Below are 19,512 nucleotides of genomic sequence, written 5' to 3'. Positions count from 1 at the left end.
TCAAGCGTTCGAAACTATAAACGCTTGAATTAAAAAAAGTAAAAAATAGTTTTCGACTGGTCGGGCCAATCAACGAAATCACGTGGGCTCTGATTCGGATTGCCTCACTTCCGGGCTGGCCGGACGTCTCAAAATTATCTCCTAAATCAAGCTCAAAGCTCACATCTTTCTCACAAAAATCGAAAAAGAAAACACCAATCGTTTAATTACTCTAATTATCCACATTTCCGGCTTCACTCTGAAAAATGATTCTTCCAAGAAAAGCAATTTCGAGCTAGACTGACGAGCTAGTTATATCGAAAATTGTCTATTCATTCCCCAGGCGTGTACTCAGCAATTAATATTACAAATTGATCCTAATTTTAGTCTAGTATCGCATCACTAAAAGATCGATAAACCGTCGTGAAATTTTAAAACCATTTTCGTCGATTTTTCTCCGCTAAATGGAAAAATCTTAAGAAGTGTATATGCAAAGGTCAAGCTATTCAGTCGTTCATTCATGCATCTCTGAATAGGAGAAACTCTCAGATTGGGTGAATGGAATGCCCTATTTATATTTATAGAGGAGATGGACGTTTTGTCCCAGGCAAATGAGTGTTAAATTACGAAAAAACAGGAAGAAAACCCGAACCTTCGTTAGCTCATCCCAAAGGACTACACCCTTGTCAGTGGAAAATCGAATAAGAAAATTTCGATTTATACGAATTTAACGACCTGTGGAAAAATAAGCGCGTTTAATGCCTTATCTAGAGTGCGGTGGACACAAAGCCCCATTCAGAGCGTATCTAACCAGGAACCGGACTTATTTGAAGCAAAAACAAACACAAACTTTTTTCAAATAAGTGATACGAAGTTGATGAATGCAATAAGGCGACACAATCACTGGAGATTTAGGGGCTGTTGCACAATAGGGCCCACAAAGGTTAGTGTGTTAAGCTGGATTTAGGCACCTAGTTGAATAAATGAACAATTAGAAAGTCTATTCAGAGCTGGAGAGCCGCTTGTTTGCACTTCCGCAGCTGATTATTAAATCACGCCAAAAGTATACTCAGTGTCATAAAAATTGCACCACGATGGAATAGGAATTTTTTGATGAAACGTGGCACAAATGTTAGACGTTTTTAATCAAGTGGGAAAGCAATTCGAATTCCAATTTTTTGCTTTTCTGACAATTTTTTTTTAATTCGTTTAGTTTTAAGTGTTACGAAAACGAAAATATGCCTAGAGTACGACAAAAAAATTACCACAAATTAAACAAACAAACTTTAAAGAAGCACAATTTTTGAGAAACGCGATGTTATCACTCATTGATTAGAGAAGGTTCAGGACAAAACAGAAGAGAAAGCAGACTTGAAAAAAACAAATGAAGTCCAAAAATGGACATCTTCGGATTATAGCAATAACTCAAGTACAAGAAAAATTTCTGACCAATAGTTGAGTTTGAAGGTCGTCGTACTTCGCTCTGAGTCTTTACCATCGAATTAGGTCAATAGGACTGCTTTTTGTTGGATTTCCTAGGTATAGGAGAAATGAGCAAAAACACAGCTTGAACCTGAGACACCTAAACTTTTATTTAGAAATACAACGTGTTTCGACCACAAAGTGGTCATCCTCAGGTGAGAATATATACTGTATATATTGACCACATTGTGGTCGAAACGCGTCGTGTTTCGGAATAAAGGTTTAATGAGTCAGGCGTTTTTTGTCCATTTCTCCCATACCAAGAAAAACCAAAAGGAAACAGTCCAAAGGACCAATTTCGATGGTAAACAGTCTTAAGTGATAAAAAACGACCTTTAAACCCACTTATTGGGCAAAAATTTGTCTTGTAATTAAATTATAGCCATACACCGAAGACGACCATTTTTTAATATATAATATATACTATATAATATATAATATATAATATATAATATATAATATATAATATATAATATATAATATATAATATATAATATATAATATATAATATATAATATATAATATATAATATATAATATATAATATATATTTAATAATATTGATAATAATAATTTATTTCTATCAATTTATACAAATGTAGTAACAAAATTGATATGAAAAACGTCAGTATTATACACAAAAATAACAAAAACATAAAAATAGTTTTAAGACATAAGTCAAAAAACCTGTCTATTATAGAATTCATTTAAAATATATAATTTTTCTCCGTCAGCGTAAGTTTGTGTCTTGGATACTCTAAGTCTACTTTGCGAGTGTTGTACTTATGGTCGTTAGTGACATTAAATAGTAGACTCTGTTTAAAGAAAAATAAAAGTAATCTATATACGTATAAACCAGTTACTGTCAAAAAGTTATTGCTTTTAAAGATGTTCCTACAAGTTTCATTATATTTTAAGTTAAACATAGTTCTCATGACTTGTTTTTGAGTAACAAATACTTTTGATATCTTTCCACTTTGCCCCCAAAATATTATACCATAGCTTAGTCATGATTGAAAATTTGCGAAGTATATTATTCTTAGTTGTTCAATGTTAATGAATTTTTTTAAAACACGTACTGTAAAATGTACTGAGTTTAATTTTTTTAATAAATTATCTATATGATTAGTCCAGCTTAACTTATGGTCAATGCATATTCCCAGAAAATTACTTTTCTCTATTAATTCAATTTCTTTAGATGATATTACAATTTTATTCGGTTTCTCTGTAGTCTTGTGATTACATATTGCAAAATGAATGCCGTAGGTTTATTCACAATTTAACAGTAATTTATTTTCTTCAGTCCAGTTTATTACCTTATTCATGCATATCTTTGCTTCTTTCATTGTATCTGTCATTTTTTCTTTCACCCCAAATTAATATGTTTGTGTCATCAGCAAAGTTAACTGCACTATTGTTGTCTGAAGCTGTTAAAATGCTTAATAGGTCGTTTATATAAATTACGAAAAATAAAGGCCCTAGTATACTACCTTGAGGTACACCTTGTTCAATTAGAAGTTTATTTGATGTACATATAGTACTGTTTTTTGTTATTGTGACCTGCTGATACCTATTATTAAGATAAGATGTGATCAACTTTAACATAATTCCTTTTATGCCGTATTTATTTAATTTACTTATTAGGATGTTATGATCTAGGCAATCGAAGGCTTTGGAGAAATCTAAGAAAATTCCAAGAACCACCTTTTCTTCTTCTAATTTATCTAACAGAGCATTAGTGAAGCTAAATATAGCTGAGTCAACAGATTTCCCTTTAAAATATCCGTATTGGGATGAGTTCGCCTCTTGAAACTGGGTAAAATGTATTCTAGTTGATAGTACTTATCTGTCATAGTTTTTGACGTATAACATTTTTTTTATACAAATTTTTATTCGCAGGGGTTTATTTAAAATATCACAGCTCGTGAATTGTTTACAATAGACAAATAATTCTGTTTGCATTTGATAACCAAAGACTCAAAGAGTCTTCTGAAATATTTAGAACTGTCAACTGTCAAATTGCAAGGCTACTATGATTTTTTGAAAATGATGATTAAAAAATTATTATAAAACAGTTTTTTAAATAGAATGACCTGGTTTTTTCAATGGCAATCAAAAAAACATCAATTTTTATGCAAACTTTTATTAACATCTTCTATATCTATCTCTTACAGTTTTTGAAATAATCACAAAAAACTGACTTTGGCTCATTATTTTCATTTTTAATCAAGTAAACTTTGGAAAAATACGATAAAATTATGCCATTAATTAAAAGAAATGTTCGATTTGTTCACTATTTTTATTCAAGAAGTTCAAAATTCGATGCCAGACTGAGTTACTTTACATAATTCACTAAATTACAATAAATCATAATTAAATATTATTGTTCTTTTGCTTATTTGATAATAAACCAGCTAAAAACTAAATAAAATATTGTAGTTTGACAATTGTTGACCATTTTGCAAGGTCTACTTGATTAACTATGAAAATTACGAAGTAAAATCCGTTTTTTGTGATTTTTTTCAAAAACTGTAAGATACAGGTACAGGACGTATTATAAAAGTCACCATAAATATCGATATTCTTTCGATTGTCGTTAGGAAAATAGGGTCGTTTCATTTGAAAAAACTGAGTTATAGCGGTTTTTTGAAAACCATAGTGAAAAAATCATACTAGCCATGAATTTTGACGATTGACAATTTTGAAAATTTTAAAAAACTTCTGAAACCTTCGGTTATCGAACGCAAAAAAAATTATTCACTTATCGCAAAGAGTTCAAAGGCTGTGATATTTTAGATAAACCCTTGCAAATGAAAATTTTAACAAAAAAATTGACATATGTCAAAAACTATAACAGATAAGTACCAACGATTTGGATAAATTTTACTCATCTTGGGAAGGTGAATTCAAATATGCAATAAAAATGTGTGGGTACGACTTGAATCGTATACAAAATTTTAAAGCTCTAGCTAAATTAGCAGTTGGAAAGTTTTAAATGTAGGCCCTAAAAGAATCACCCTGTATACTCGTTTGTTTGCCTTACTACCGATTTACGAGCGAATTTTGTTTGTCAGAGAAATAAAGTCCAGAGAGAGAAAAACATGAAAAGTAATGTCTGATCGTTAAAACCCGGATTTCTCCCCTTTCAATTAACACAATTCGCTCCCGAAAGTAGCGCTATTATCGGGCAAAACAGGTTTTATGTAAAATATCGAAATCGAATTTCGGAAACGAAAATTTCATATTCTTTATTTCTCGAATCATTCGAGTGCGAAACACGGATCAAACGCTGATTGACTCTTTCGTCTCGTACTTTCAGTTCGTCGTAATTATGATAATGAAGTCGTGATTGCATTGCGTAACGACCTAAGAGCACAAGAGGCTTTAACGAGGATTCAAATTGAGATATTCCAAGGTTTGGGGACAAAGAGTCCGAATGAAAATGTTTGACGGGGCGCAGATGGTCACTTTTTTCCCCTTTTATCCATGTCAGAGTGTTTCAAAGACTTTTGTAATTGCTTATCGGGGGCGGTTACTCACGTTTATCATTGCTGTATCTAACTATTCATGGTGTTGGGTTTTTTAAAGTGATAAATTAATTCGTTTTTGAAGCTCGACAGCTGTCGAGAAACGTGGTTTTGCCGGGGAGAAATTAATCGATTATTTATTCAGTAAGGGAAGGAGGATAAGGAAGATGTGGATGGGATGGAATGTGTTTTTAAACGTGGTATGAATTTTAAGAGATTAGGCTGGAGATGTGTGCCAAATACATGCCTCGAAAAAAATACAATTTTGTACAATTTCATACGTTTTTATTTTTTTCTAAAGAAATGAGCCAAGGGATCGGCCCAATTTAACTTTTCCCAACGTAAAATTATCCAAGAACTTCGAATCTGTAATTGTTTTTTTCTACATTGGTTTCTTTCAGTAGTTTCACAAAGAGAACTTTTATGCAACTACTTTTAGTAAATTTTTATAAGTTTTATTGGCAGTGCTGGGGTGGGTGGCATCAGTCATAACTGTAATTTAGTATGTAATTTGTCAACGACGTCAAGTCGTTTATAGATAAAGCCCGAATAATTTACAAAATTAAGAGAACCTAGTTTGAACAGATTTTGATAAATTAAACTAAAAAAAAAACAACAAAATGGAAAGTAGAAAAAATAGTATAATACATTCGTTTTCAAAGACTTAAATGTGGCACTCATTCTGTATTCTGTATCCATTCGCGTATTATTTTTTTATTGTTTTTTTCCAAAAAAAATTGCCAGGAATACAGATGAATATTACCCTTGCGAAGACAAAATTGTCCAAAAACTAAGGATCAGTAATTATTTAGCATACGAAGGATAGTTTTTGAGACGCCTATTAAAATGTGACTTTTTTCCAAAAAAAAAATCGTCAAAAACGCAAATTTACTAACATAAAATTTGCCAAGGAATGCAAGGAATGAGATGAATAGTTTCTGAGTTCTTGGTCAGATCATGTTAAATTATTAGGTCAAGTAAGTTTTTTTTTCAATTTATGCGTTACATTAATTATTTCTTCAAAACATAAAACAGAAATTATGTTAAATTTTACTTTTCCTAATGTAAAATTGTCTAACAATTAAGAACCTGTCATTGTTTCTTGCCAAGAATACGAAGTGATGAGATATAAAATTAAGCTTGACAAGTTTTCAGTTTTTTTCCATTATATTATACATTATTATCTTTATTATTGTTTTTTTTGCTAAAGAATTAAATCGACAATTCGTCGTAACCTTTCCTAACACAAAATTGCCCAAAGATTGCAAATTTGCAATTGTTTTTTGCTTCAAATGAATCGTACTGAGATATCTGTCATGTTTACTTAAAACAGTTTTGTCCAATTCTATCAAAGCATCAAAAACTATAAGTTTTACTAACATAAAATTTGCGAAGAATTGTGAATCTGCTTTTGCTTTTTGCTTAAGATGAATAGTTTTTGAGTCATCGGTTAGGTCATGTCTGGTCTTTTCCAGTTTTATCCACCGTTTTTTAATTTCTTTTTCAAAAAATTATTGCAAAAATTCAATAATTTTATTTTTTCCAAAATAAAATTATCCAAAAATTAAAAATCTGTAGTTGATTCGAGTCCAGGAACAGTAGTTATTGAGATCTGATTTAAGACAAGTTTTAAATTTTGTCAAATTTTATTTTATTTTTTCCTAAAGAATAAAATCGAAAAATTTTAATTACGCAAGATTTCGAAAAAAATACGAATTAGCAATCGTTTTTTGCCTAAGATGAATAGTTTTTCAGACATCGATTAATGTGTGACAAGTTTTTTTACATGAATTTTGTTCAGTTTTGTTCAGTTTTTTAAATTTTATTTATTTGTTTCCAAAAAATTGAGCCAAGAAACCGTCTACTTTTAACTTTTCCAAGCGTAAAATTGGCCAACGATTACGAATCTGTAACTGACTTTTCCTAAGATAAATAGTTTTTGAATTATCGATGAACGTTTAACAAGTTTACCCAAATAAACAGTGGTCCATTTTATAGAAAGTACGTTTTATGTTGTTTTTTTTTATTACGCCTGGAATTCGGGTAATTTTTACTCTTCCGAACGTAAGATAGTCCTAGAGTGTGTAATTGCTTTAGCCTAGAATAAGTAGTTTTTAAGATATACAAGACAAAAGCTTAATAACATTTTTACTAACTATTTTCCTAAAAAGTAAAGCAAAAAATCGTCAAAAACAAACTTTTAGTAACATAATCTTTCTCAAGAAATGCGAATCTGCAATTACTTTTTAGATAAGATAAATAGTTTTTGAGTTATTTTGACAAGAGCATGTCAGATTATTAGGTCAGATCAGTTTTTCTTCAAATTTATAAGTTTTTTAAATAATTTACTCTAAAAAAAATAAGCCAGATATTATGCTAAATTTTACTTTTCCTGTTAAAACTAACTGTGTAAGAATAAAAAATCTGAGATTGAAACTTAGAATAAAGCATGACAAGTTTTTAGTTTTGTTCTATTAAATAATACATTTTTATTTTTTTGTTTTCGTAAAGAACTGAAGCGAATAATCGTAACTTTTACTAACAAAAGATTTCCAAAAAATTGCAAATCTGCTACTGCTTTTTGCTTAAGATAAATAGTTATTAATAAGTCACGTCAGGTCAGGTCAGGTCAAGTCAGATCTTTTCCAAATATATAAAGTTTTTAATTTCTTTATCAAAAGATTATGGCAAAATTGGACTAAATTTTATTTTTCATAAGGTAAAATAGTCCAACAATTAAAAATCTATAATTGCTTGGTGCTCAAAATAAGTAGTTTTAAAGATATGATTTAAGACGAGTTTTTAATTTTCTCAAAATTTACTATTTTGTTTTTTCCTAGAGAATTGACTCGAAAAATCAGCAAAATTAACTTTCACTAAGACAAAATTTCCCAAAGATTTCTGCATAAGATGAATAGTTTTAACATACCGGTCAAAGTTTGACAGATTTGTTCAAATCAGTTTAGTCCAATTTTTTTTCTTTTTTCAAAAAAATCATACCTATAATTGCGCAAGGATTGCAAATACGTAGTTGTTTTTTCCTAAAGATCAATAGCCTTATTATTATTGTTGATCAAAGCTTGTCAACAAATCCAAAGCAATTCCAGTGTAACATTTTCCCCATTTCTTTAAATTAAAATAAACACAATTTGATCACAAGTATGTTAAATATTTGTAATCCCTCAATTCCTCTAAACCGCTTACAACATGCTGTTCGCATTTCTAAACTTTGGGAAATACTACAAGCGTATTGAACGAGCTTAAATTTAATAAAATTTTAAGGCAATTAATCACAAAACGTCATAGTAGCGAAGCTCGAGCCGCTTCCATACCTATATTTATGCGGAGAGAGATAATCTAAAGTGGTTAAATTACGATTAATTTTCATTAATTTATTACTGCAGGGGCTGGAAAATGCTTCGATCCCAAACCAGATTTATAATATGCGTATATTTAAGCCGGTCACAAGACTTAAACCTAAAACCTCGTAAATTTATAGGCTTAAAGTTAACCTAATATATATATATATATATATTTGAAATCAAGTTGGTTGCGACGCGCTAGGCGCCATCTGATGGCCGGTAGCCACACTCGAGTGGTAGCAACTGTAGGTTATAACCGCATCGAGGGCGCCATCTGTTCACCGAAGCGAAAACTAAATGACAGATCAATAAAACGACAATGGCGCCCCCCCATATTGCCAACAAATTTCAAATTGTGTTATTGCCAACTTTGTAAAGTGAATAACGAACAGAGTCCCGAATTTGATTCAATTTGAAGCGAGAATTCCCTATTTTAGAGTTTGTGCCAAGTTTCGTAATCGAAACGTGACTTTTTGTCGTATTCAAGGATTCATAAAACCGTGTTTGTCTGTTTTTGTCCATTGGCCGTTTATTAGAGGATTAAAAACGTCATCAATCATTCCCTCGTCCGAACACAAATCGAATTAGAGGCATGAGGGAGGAGAAAAATCGTTTGATTAATCAAATTTGGCAAGAGAGCAGCCGTTTCTGGCTATTGTCCTGTCAAAGAGGCACGTTTTAATGGCATTTATTGGCGACGATAGGGCACGTTGCCAACTCCTAGCGTGGATAAGATAAATTTGCGACGATGCATTTATTAGGCTTGTTGCTTCCTCAACAGGTTTCTCGTTAGTGCATTTTATTTTTCAAGAAAATGAATAATGAGAAACTTATTCGAGAAAATTCTCAATTGATTTTAAGGATCAATTAATTAAGCCAATGGCTTCGAGACGTTAGCAATCAACTTCATTCAAATGAATTTATTTTTCATTTATTTGTGTCTTGTGCTCGAATGAAGGGAATTGAATGGCCCGGAATCGCTCCGGTACTTCCGGGGATACGACTATTTTATTACGCCACAAACAAAATGTTTGGAGAGTCAACCGAGGCCCAGAATTGTGTTCTCACTAAATATTCGGCTTAAGAATGGATTAGGAAGACAGAAAAATTCTTAAATTCAAAATCGCGTGAGAATTATGACTTCATGACTTCCTTAATTGCACTGTCGTATGTATTTAATAGTCAGCTACTATATGAGCAATTTTTTCATCGTTTTTGTTTTAAACTCATTTGAAAGCACAGATTGGGCCAGAAACTAATTTTTTAAAAACCAGGACTGACAGATTCAAAAAACGCTTTTGTTATCACAAAAAACATTTTTTTCAATTCTGGGAAACGTAAACCTAATAACGCTGCTTTTGCATTACTAAAATGTGGGAGCCCATATTCAATTTACATGTTTTGTCTCTTGTAGATCGCTGGAAAATGTTCCATTTTCAGGAAAAATAATAAAATGAGAAAAAATGTTAGTCAATACATTATACCAATACAGACATCGCAATGTTTTTGAAAAGACAAAATCTTTACTGTTAGAAATATTTAATTAAATACCAAAGAAATCTACAAATCCAATCAGATCCAATGATTCCCGTGATAGATAAATAATTTTATTTCTTGCTAAATTAAATGTCTTCCAAATTTTTTTTTCAAAAAACACGTTCTGTTTCGGTTCTGGCAAAGTTTGAAATAATACACAAAAAAATATAAGTTGAATGATTGAAGAAAATTGTGTTGGAAGAAATTAAGAATTCATAATTCCCTTCTGTAACACCCACGAAAATTATGACCACCTTTATGGTTAGCGTAACTAATTAACTATAATGGATTAGTAAGAAGTAATAAATCAATAAAAACATGAAGTAGATCCAAAAACCAACAAATTTTAAGATCCAATAATTCGGTTATTCCCCCATTTCTAAATGTAGTTTCATCCGCTTCCAAATATGTGCAAGTAATTTGGAGACATTATATCGAAATACTAACATCATTTGAGCATTTATTTGTACAGAATGTACTCACAATTCTAAATTTATAAAATTTAATTTCTCTAGCTCTTGGACAAATAATGGTGGATGCGCCGGGCAAAATATTGGCTGTTCCGTTTTTATTACCACAAATTTAAACAAATGATAAAACATTTAATTTTAAGACAAAAGTTTCCTATAAACATGTATCAAAAAATATTTCCTAAAGGAGCTACACCCTCTGAAATGGGTTCTTCTTGTAGTGGATTTTCCCTCATATTACCAAAATTCCAAAATTTGGTACAATTAATACTATTTCTACGCTTAATCGAATTGAAAAATTACATGTAAAAATTTTTAATCAGGGGCGTCCTAAACTGGGGGGGGTGGAGGGTGAAAAATACCCCAACTATTTTGGCTTTCGTTTTTTGACAATTTCAGTAACGTAATTTTGAATTTCATCCTTTTTTACATAAAACTGGTCTCTTGTGTTGTTTCGATAAAACTCACAGTTTTCGTTATAAAAAATTTTTATTTGAAAAATCGCTGCGAAGTCGCCTATCTATATTTTCCGAAAAATTGTCAACATAAATACTCAGAATACCCTGTAGTTTTAACAATAGTCAACTGTTACTTAAAACATGTAGATAATGTATGTACAAGGTGTGCCAAAACGCAAAAAGTTGAATAACTCATTTTTTTTCAATAAAACACCATGTATTTTTTTAGACGTATCGATAGCATTTTTCATAAGCTTTCTAATGATATGCGGTTTGTGTAACAAATTTGAAATATTTTTTAAATTGTTCAATTTTTTTTATTTATTTTATTATTAATTCTTGATGAGCTAAGTTTATTTATATATCAAGTAATAATCAAAAAATCAAAAAATCAAAAAATAAATTACCATAAAACTGATTTTTAGCATAACAAATTTTCTTGTAATTAAATAATTTTTTTGAAAAATCTCTAAAAATATTTTAAATTTGCTATACAAACCCCACATCGTTAGAAAGTTTATCAAAAATGCTATCGATACATAAAAAATACAGGGTGTTCCATTAAAAAAATGAGTTATTCAACTTTTCGCGTTTTGACACACTCTGTATACTATCTGCGTGCTTTAACTAAAAGTCGTCTATTTGCTAAAACTACAAGGTATTCTAAATTTTTATATTGCAAATTTGCCGGAAAATATTCATAGGCGACTTTGCTGCGATTTTTCAAAAATTGGTCTCTTATAACGAAAAGTTATAACAAAGATAGACCCATAATAATTTATATAAAGTTACATTATTTTTTGCGTAGATTCCAATTATGCAAAAATATGTAAAGTGTTCAATTTAAAAAAATATAACTTTGGTTCACCACCCGGTATACAACACTCAATGCATAAAAAATCAACTTTAAGTTGATCTATCGGATAATAAAAACAGCATAGCAATATTTCAATTAAAAAAAAGTTATAGACTGATTACACACCCCTGGGTCACGCTGTATAATTTAAATATTATGAATTTACTTTATTCGTTGTAAAGAAAAATTAAAAAAAAAATCATGTTATTTTACGTGTTTGAAGCTTATTTTGTCGATGTATTACGATTTGTGTTAAAATATGAATGAAACTCACGTCCCGGATTCGCTCCGGGCCTTTCCGGGTATATCCTACATCCAATTAATTCGTTACGCCTTGACCCGATTATCAAACAAAACCTATGGTTTGATTGTATGAATGAAACAAATGTTTTGAAAGGAGAAATTCAACAAATGGGTATCCGAAATTCCCTTTTGCCAACAAAGACAATTAAATATAATATCTCTGCTTTGTTTTCGCTTAAATATAAACAAAAGGAAATGCCTCGGAGCCGAACTGGTCATTTCCGGAATGTAAATGTATCAACATTTTCTCCAGCAACAAACATTCTCTCTATTGCTTGATTATATTTCACAGGATTTTAACCCAAATTCGGTAAAAACGTTTGATTATAACGTAACTCAAAGCAGTGGATAATGAGACGAAAGAGCCATTAGCGATTTAATAATAAAACCAATTAGATAAATCAATATTAGAATTGGACAAAATTGTATATTATGATACGAGTTTTATAAGCATTTTGTCGCACGCACGAATTTAGAGCACGACGAGCGTAGCGAGGAATGCGACTAAATGCCTTATAAACGAGATATCATACAGTATTTTTTCTACTTCGCACTTTTTGTACCAAAAATTTTTTTTTTGAAATTTTGGGAATTTTGTGGCAGTTGACAACATTTGCGCGCAGACAATGAAATGAAATTAGTAATTTAGACCGTCATTAGTTTATTCGTACAAATGTATCCCTAGTAGCACACTTTTATAACCGAGATAAAACCTTTCAATATAACCGCCAATTCCCAAAAGCGACGCTTTTATAAGCTAACCGTTAGTTAACCACTTTATCTAACAGTTATTTACACGCGGTTAGGTTGCGGTTATATAATTTCCTTTACATCTCGCTTATACTTTGGTTATGCTTCGTGATCTAACCATTATATTGCCCTTATATAACTTTTGCCTAAAGTTTATTTAAAAAAACTCATAGTATGTTTTAACACAAATTAAAATTTTAAATTGTTAGGATGAATAAATTGGTGCTTCTATCCAGCCTGTTTGGAGTACACAACAAATTTTGTTCAGTGATTTGTTGATTACTTGTTGAAAAATTCCAAAAGAATTTTTAGAAATGACTTCTGCAAGAAATTGTTCGATGACCCGAATTAACATAGAACTACTTATGTTAAGACCGAAGATGCTGTAGGAGTAATAGGAAAGGTGTAATGCCATCTTACGGCAAAACTTCTAGCGTAGTCAGTGTTATCTTTTTCCTCCAAAGAACAAGAGTTTGTCAAACTGTTTACAAATTACAATTATCAGGAACTAAAGTATTACTATTTCCAAAAACGTATTATTTACTGTTTTCTTCATTGTTTTCTCAACTTTGGACAAATTCTCCGAACCCAGCTTAACATTGAAGGATTAAAGGGTCGGCACGTAGAAAGTGAGAAAACATTCATTCTTAGAATAATTTACTTTGGTTTTGACAAATTCATTTTTTGTGGTCAAAACTAAAATACATTTAGGCAAGCTTTTTCAGCTTTCAATTAAGTATAAATTCAAATTGTACTCTACTTTCATGATAAACAAAAAATATAGATGACGATTCACGTGTTTGCAACACGTAGAAGTAAAGAAAAAGCAAAAATCACTGTTGAATGCATTTTACGACCAACAAACTAGATAATTTTCAACCACATAACCAAAAATTTCTTAGATCACTTATTTTGTTTTGTAATTATTATTATAAAATGCCTGCGAATATTAAATATAACTGCAACATAACCATGTTTAGATCACCGATATATAAACTGAATCTAGCATACGCTATATTGAATTACATACATAGCAGTTATATAACCGTCACATAACCTTTGCTGTAGACGCTAGACATAACCATGGTTAGAACACTGATATATAACCTAAATCTAGCTTGGGCCATATTGCTTAAGAAACATAACGGTTATCTAATCGTAATATAATCATGGTTAAAGACGATAAACATAACCATGGTTAGATAACTGTTATATAAACTGAGTCTAACATAGCCATGCTTAGGTCACCGATATATAAACTGAATCTAGCACACGCTATATTGAATTACATATATAGCAGTTATATAACCGTCACATAACCTTTGCTGTATACGCTAGACATAACCATGGTTAGAACACTGATATATAACCTAAATCCAGCTTGGGCCATATTGCTTAAGAAACATAACGGTTATCTAATCGTAATATAATCATGGTTATAAACGATAAACATAACCATGGTTAGATAACTGTTATATAAACTGAGTCTAACATAGCCATGCTTAAGTCACCGATATATAAACTGAATCTAGCATACGCTATATTGAATTACATACATAGCAGTTATATAACCGTCACATAACCTTTGCTGTAGACGCTAGACATAACCATGGTTAGAACACTGATATATAAGCCAAATCTAGCTTGGGCCATATTTCTTAAGAAACATAACGGTTATCTAATCGTAATATAATTATGGTTAAAGACGATAAACATAACCATGGTTAGATAACTGTTATATAAACTGAGTCTAACATAGCCATGCTTAGGTCACCGATATATAAACTGAATCTAGCATACGCTATATTAAATTACATACATAGCAGTTATATAACCGTCACATAACCTTTGCTGTATACGCTAGACATAACCATGGTTAGAACACTGATATATAACCTAAATCTAGCTTGGGCCATATTGCTTAAGAAACATAACGGTTATCTAATCGTAATATAATCATGGTTATAGACGAAAAACATAACCATGGTTAGATAACTGTTATATAAACTGAGACTAACATAGCCATGCTTAGGTCACCGATATATAAACTGAATCTAGCATACGCTATATTGAATTACATACATAGCAGTTATATAACCGTCACATAACCTTTGCTGTAGACGCTAGACATAACCATGGTTAGAACACTGATATATAACCTAAATCTAGCTTGGGCCATATTGCTTAAGAAACATAACGGTTATCTAATCGTAATATAATCATGGTTAAAAACGATAAACATAACCATGGTTAGATAACTGTTATATAAACTGAGTCTAACATAGCCATGCTTAGGTCACCGATATATAAACTGAATCTAGCATACGCTATATTGAATTACATACATAGCAGTTATATAACCGTCACATAACCTTTGCTGTATACGCTAGACATAACCCTGGTTAGAACACTGTTATATAACCTAAATCTAGCTTGGGCCATATTGCTTTAGAAACATAACGGTTATCTAATCGTAATATAATCATGGTTATAGACGATAAACATAACCATGGTTAAATATCTGTTATATAAACTGAGTCTAACATAGCCATGCTTAGGTCACCGATATATAAACTGAATCTAGCATACGCTATATTGAATTACATACATAGCAGTTATATAACCGTCACATAACCTTTGCTGTAGACGCTAGACATAACCATGGTTAGAACACTGATATATAACCTAAATCTAGCTTGGGCCATATTGCTTAAGAAACATAACGGTTATCTAATCGTAATATAATCATGGTTAAAGACGATAAACATAACCATGGTTAGATAACTGTTATATAAACTGAGTCTAACATAGCCATGCTTAGGTCACCGATATATAAACTAAATCTAGCATACGCTATATTGAATTACATACATAGCAGTTATATAACCGTCACATAACCTTTGCTGTATACGCTAGACATAACCATGGTTAGAACACTGATATATAACCTAAATCTAGCTTGGGCCATATTGCTTAAGAAACATAACGGTTATCTAATCGTAATATAATCATGGTTATAGACGATAAGCATAACCATGGTTAGATAACTGTTATATAAACTGATTCTAACATAGCCATGCTTAGGTCACCGATATATAAACTGAATCTAGCATACGCTATATTGAATTACATACATAGCAGTTATATAACCGTCACATAACCTTTGCTGTATACGCTAGACGTAACCATGGTTAGAACACTGATATATAACCTAAATCTAGCTTGGGCCATATTGCTTAAGAAACATAACCGTTATCTAATCGTTATATAATCATGGTTATAAACGCTAAACATAACCATGGTTAGATAACTGTTATATAAACTGAGTCTAACATAACCAATGGTTAGATTTGTGTATTGCGGTTATATAACGTTATATAACCGAAAAATAACTGAGTAAAACTGTGCTACTAGGAATTCTGAAAGTATCCAAGACGTTTTGTAATAAATTCCTTAGCAAATACGGGCTTTTGGGGCAAATACGTGGAATTTGAAAATTGGCCGAAGGATAATGAGATTTCAAATTACTTACTTGCACAGGTTTTTAAAGTTATATTTGCACATTACTCAAAAAGTGTTCGAAAGGGCCACATATCAGGAGTAATACAAAGGTCTTTAAAGGTTCGTATTTGATTAATTTGATTAAATTATGCACTTGAAACAGGTGCCAATTGACACTGACAGTTCTCTCAGATAATTGTCAAAAAACTAGGTTGCCAACATTATCCATCTAAATTACCCTGGTTTTTAGTGTAATTATTATAGCACTCCGTTGGATATTACGATACGCAAATCGCGTATTGACCTCAATACGAAACCGAAGTAGAAAATGAATTATTGTCACTTTTCCACCCAAAAATGCGATTATTTATTCATTATTGTTATTTATTTATCTTGCAAAAATAAAGTCTGCGTCCCTGAGGGCCCATTAAGATGGCATCTAGCTCGCTTTAACCGAAAATTCCATCGCAAATTCAACTAAACCTAATTCCATCTCGTGCAAACATTTAACAATAAGCCTCGCGAGCGTGTATGTAAATACAGCTCCGGGAAAATTCTGGAAAAGTTTCTCATTACGTGGACAAAGCCGCGAAATGGAGGAAGCCTCCGACAAAGAACACAATAGACTAAAACACGACTTGTTGACCGGGAAAAAAGCTCGAAGAGGTGTTTGAGATGTCGCGAGCGTTGATTATTAATTTTCCCTCTGTGTTTTCGGAAACACACATATTGTGTATGTACATCACAACGATAACGTCGGAAAATTTTTCACATTTGGGCAATAAATAAATGCGTTATCGCACGATTCCGTTGCAGTTTATTGATTGGTGTCGCGTCCGCCATTGTAATCCTAATTACGCAAGACTGTAAAACAAATTTTTACTTACAGAGATTGCGACAGGAAGCGGGTGAGAGTCTTGTTGTGTCGCAGGCCGTCCAAGAACTCCATGTATTAGAAAAGTCGCACTTAATAACATTCAAAAAAAGCACTTGGTTTTTACTTTAGCAACTAAACAGTCTTTTGAGTGGTTCTTTAATCACAGAGGGTCAAGCCTGGAAAAACTTACGTTTGCTTGTGGGAGAAATTTAAAACAGGACCAGTTAGACGAGAGATAAGTAATAATGTGTTAAGGTAATGCAGTTTTTCACGCGGAAATGTCTGTTATCACAAATGCGCCCCTTTATCATCTGTCAGCAGTCTTGTGCTTTGATTTCCTCCAGAAATAAATTTAAAATTCAAGCAAGACATGGTGTTTTCGGGGCTACGTGTTTTTCATGAAACGCGCTTTTTTAAATTTGAATACGAAGTTAATTAAAAACGAATGTTAGAAGGTTTTAAGGAACGCTTCAAAGAGATTCTCTCTTTTTAAACATTTTTTCCGATTTTTTGTAAATGGCCAAACACAATCAATCTCATTTCTGTCGATTCTGGATTGCTTGTTCCGCCCGTTTTTAATATTATTCGGTCATTTTTCAAACCACACTAATGAAAGCAACCACGAAATGAATGAAAAACTCTCTCAAGTTCGATTGTTTACAACTCCTCGTGATGTTGACTGAAGTCATCTCAAAAGTTCGAGTTTTCTACGGTTGTCTAAAGGTTAGGATACGAAGCCAGGTCCAAAGAAAACGTTCCCAGCATCGATAGTTTCATTAACGTCGCCAGAGAGCGCAGTTGTTTCATTACCGTCTAAGTTTTCAGAAAAAATGGTTGTATTTGGATAACGGTTAACACCCATCAAACGAAAAAATACAGGTAGGTAGAGCATTAAATTCTCAATAGTAAGACATAAACATAGTGCAAAAATTTTATCGTAAACTGTGTCTAAAAAAATTGCAAACATTTATCAATTTGCACTCTGTCCCATATTTTACAAAACGCTGCGAATACGGTGACAGTTACAAGAAAAATGTTAGGAATAAAGTTGTAGAGAATTAAATTTTCTACAAAAAAGTCCGCGAGACCATATCTTTATCTTCAACCATTTAAACCCCAAAGTCGTTCAAAGACGCTCAAGCGACGGATTTGCTTGATTTTGCCGGTGGTCAAGTAATTTATACCTAAACCGTTAAAGATAGAAATATGGTGTCGCGGACATTTTTGTAGGAAATTTAAATCTCTACAATTTTGTACCTTATACTTTTTTTGAATTTTCAACCGTATTCGCAGCGTTTGCAAAAATATAAGGTGGAACGCAAATTGATAATTCTGAGATAGTTCTTTGCGCACCGTTGCATATTTATGAAAACGTTGGAAATACAATTAAAGATACAAAAAAATTATAAGGAACAAAATTGTAGAGAATTAAATTTTCTATAAAAAAGTCCGCGACACCATAGTTCCATCTTCTACGGTTTAGGTATAATTTAACTGTCCGTTACTTAACCACCGGTAAAATGAAACGAATCCGTCGCTCAGTGTCTTTCAATGTCTTTGGGGCCTAAACCGTTGATGATAGAAACATGGTCTCGCGGACTTTTTTAAAGAAAATTTAATTCTCTACAAATTTTTTCCTAACATTTTTCGTATATCTTTACTCGTTTTCGCAGCGTTTTGAAAAATACGGAACGAAGCGCAAATTTGAAATTTTAAATATTTTTTTTTCACGTCGCTTGTAAAAATTTAGTTTTTCTCAGTCTGTTAAGAGTGCAAAGCTCAACACTTCTGCCTTTTTCAAGTAAATTAGTTGAATTTAAATTAATTTAAAACGATTTGGCGCCGAGACTTATAACGCTCGAAGCGCCCTCAATTTTACACTGCTGTACGATTTTTTTTTGGTGCGATTTTGAATCTCGTTTCGTCTCCTAACTTATAGTCCCCCGTAATATAAAGTTAATTAAAATCAGATCTTAGGAGATTCTAAGAAACACTTCAAAGAAATTCTCTCTTTGCAAATATTTTTTATAAATGGCCAAACATAATCAATCTCATATCCGTCGATTCTGAATTGCTTGTTCCGCCCGTTTTAATATTTTATTCAATCATTTTTCAAACTAAACTAATGAAAGCAACCACGAAATGAATGAAAAACTCTCTCAAGTTCGATTGTTTACAACTCCTCGTGATGTTGACTGAAGTCATCTCAAAAGTTCGACTTTTCCACGGTTGCCTAAAGGTTAGGATACGAAACAACCTCCAAAAAAATCGTTCCCAGCCTCGATAGTTCAATTAACGTCGCCAGAGAGCGCAGTTGTTACATTACCGTCTAAGTTTTCAGAAAAAATGGTTGTATTTGGAGAACGGTTAACACCCATCAAACGAAAAAATACAGGTAGGTAGAGCATTAAA

The 19,512-nt window shown here is 31.8% G+C and overlaps 1 protein-coding gene across 7 annotated transcripts in view; it reads right to left on the bottom strand.

Annotated features, from left to right (window-relative positions):
- The window catches only part of Syt7 (Synaptotagmin 7), a 278,766-nt gene that overhangs the window by 105,289 nt on the left and 153,965 nt on the right, over window positions 1–19,512 (bottom strand). Inside the window, exon 2 of one of the 7 annotated variants that reach the window (XM_064358272.1) lies at window positions 17,111–17,276. The exons of the other annotated variants lie outside the window; for them this stretch is intronic. Coding sequence (XP_064214342.1) covers window positions 17,111–17,172 — 62 coding nt within the window. The 5' untranslated portion in view covers window positions 17,173–17,276. The remainder of the gene's footprint in view (window positions 1–17,110; window positions 17,277–19,512) is intronic. 7 annotated transcript variants of the gene reach the window in all.

This window comes from Tribolium castaneum, chromosome 8 (genome assembly GCF_031307605.1).
Source record: "Tribolium castaneum strain GA2 chromosome 8, icTriCast1.1, whole genome shotgun sequence".
Lineage (NCBI taxonomy): Eukaryota > Metazoa > Arthropoda > Insecta > Coleoptera > Tenebrionidae > Tribolium > Tribolium castaneum.
This window is presented reverse-complemented; position numbering and strand designations above follow the sequence as displayed.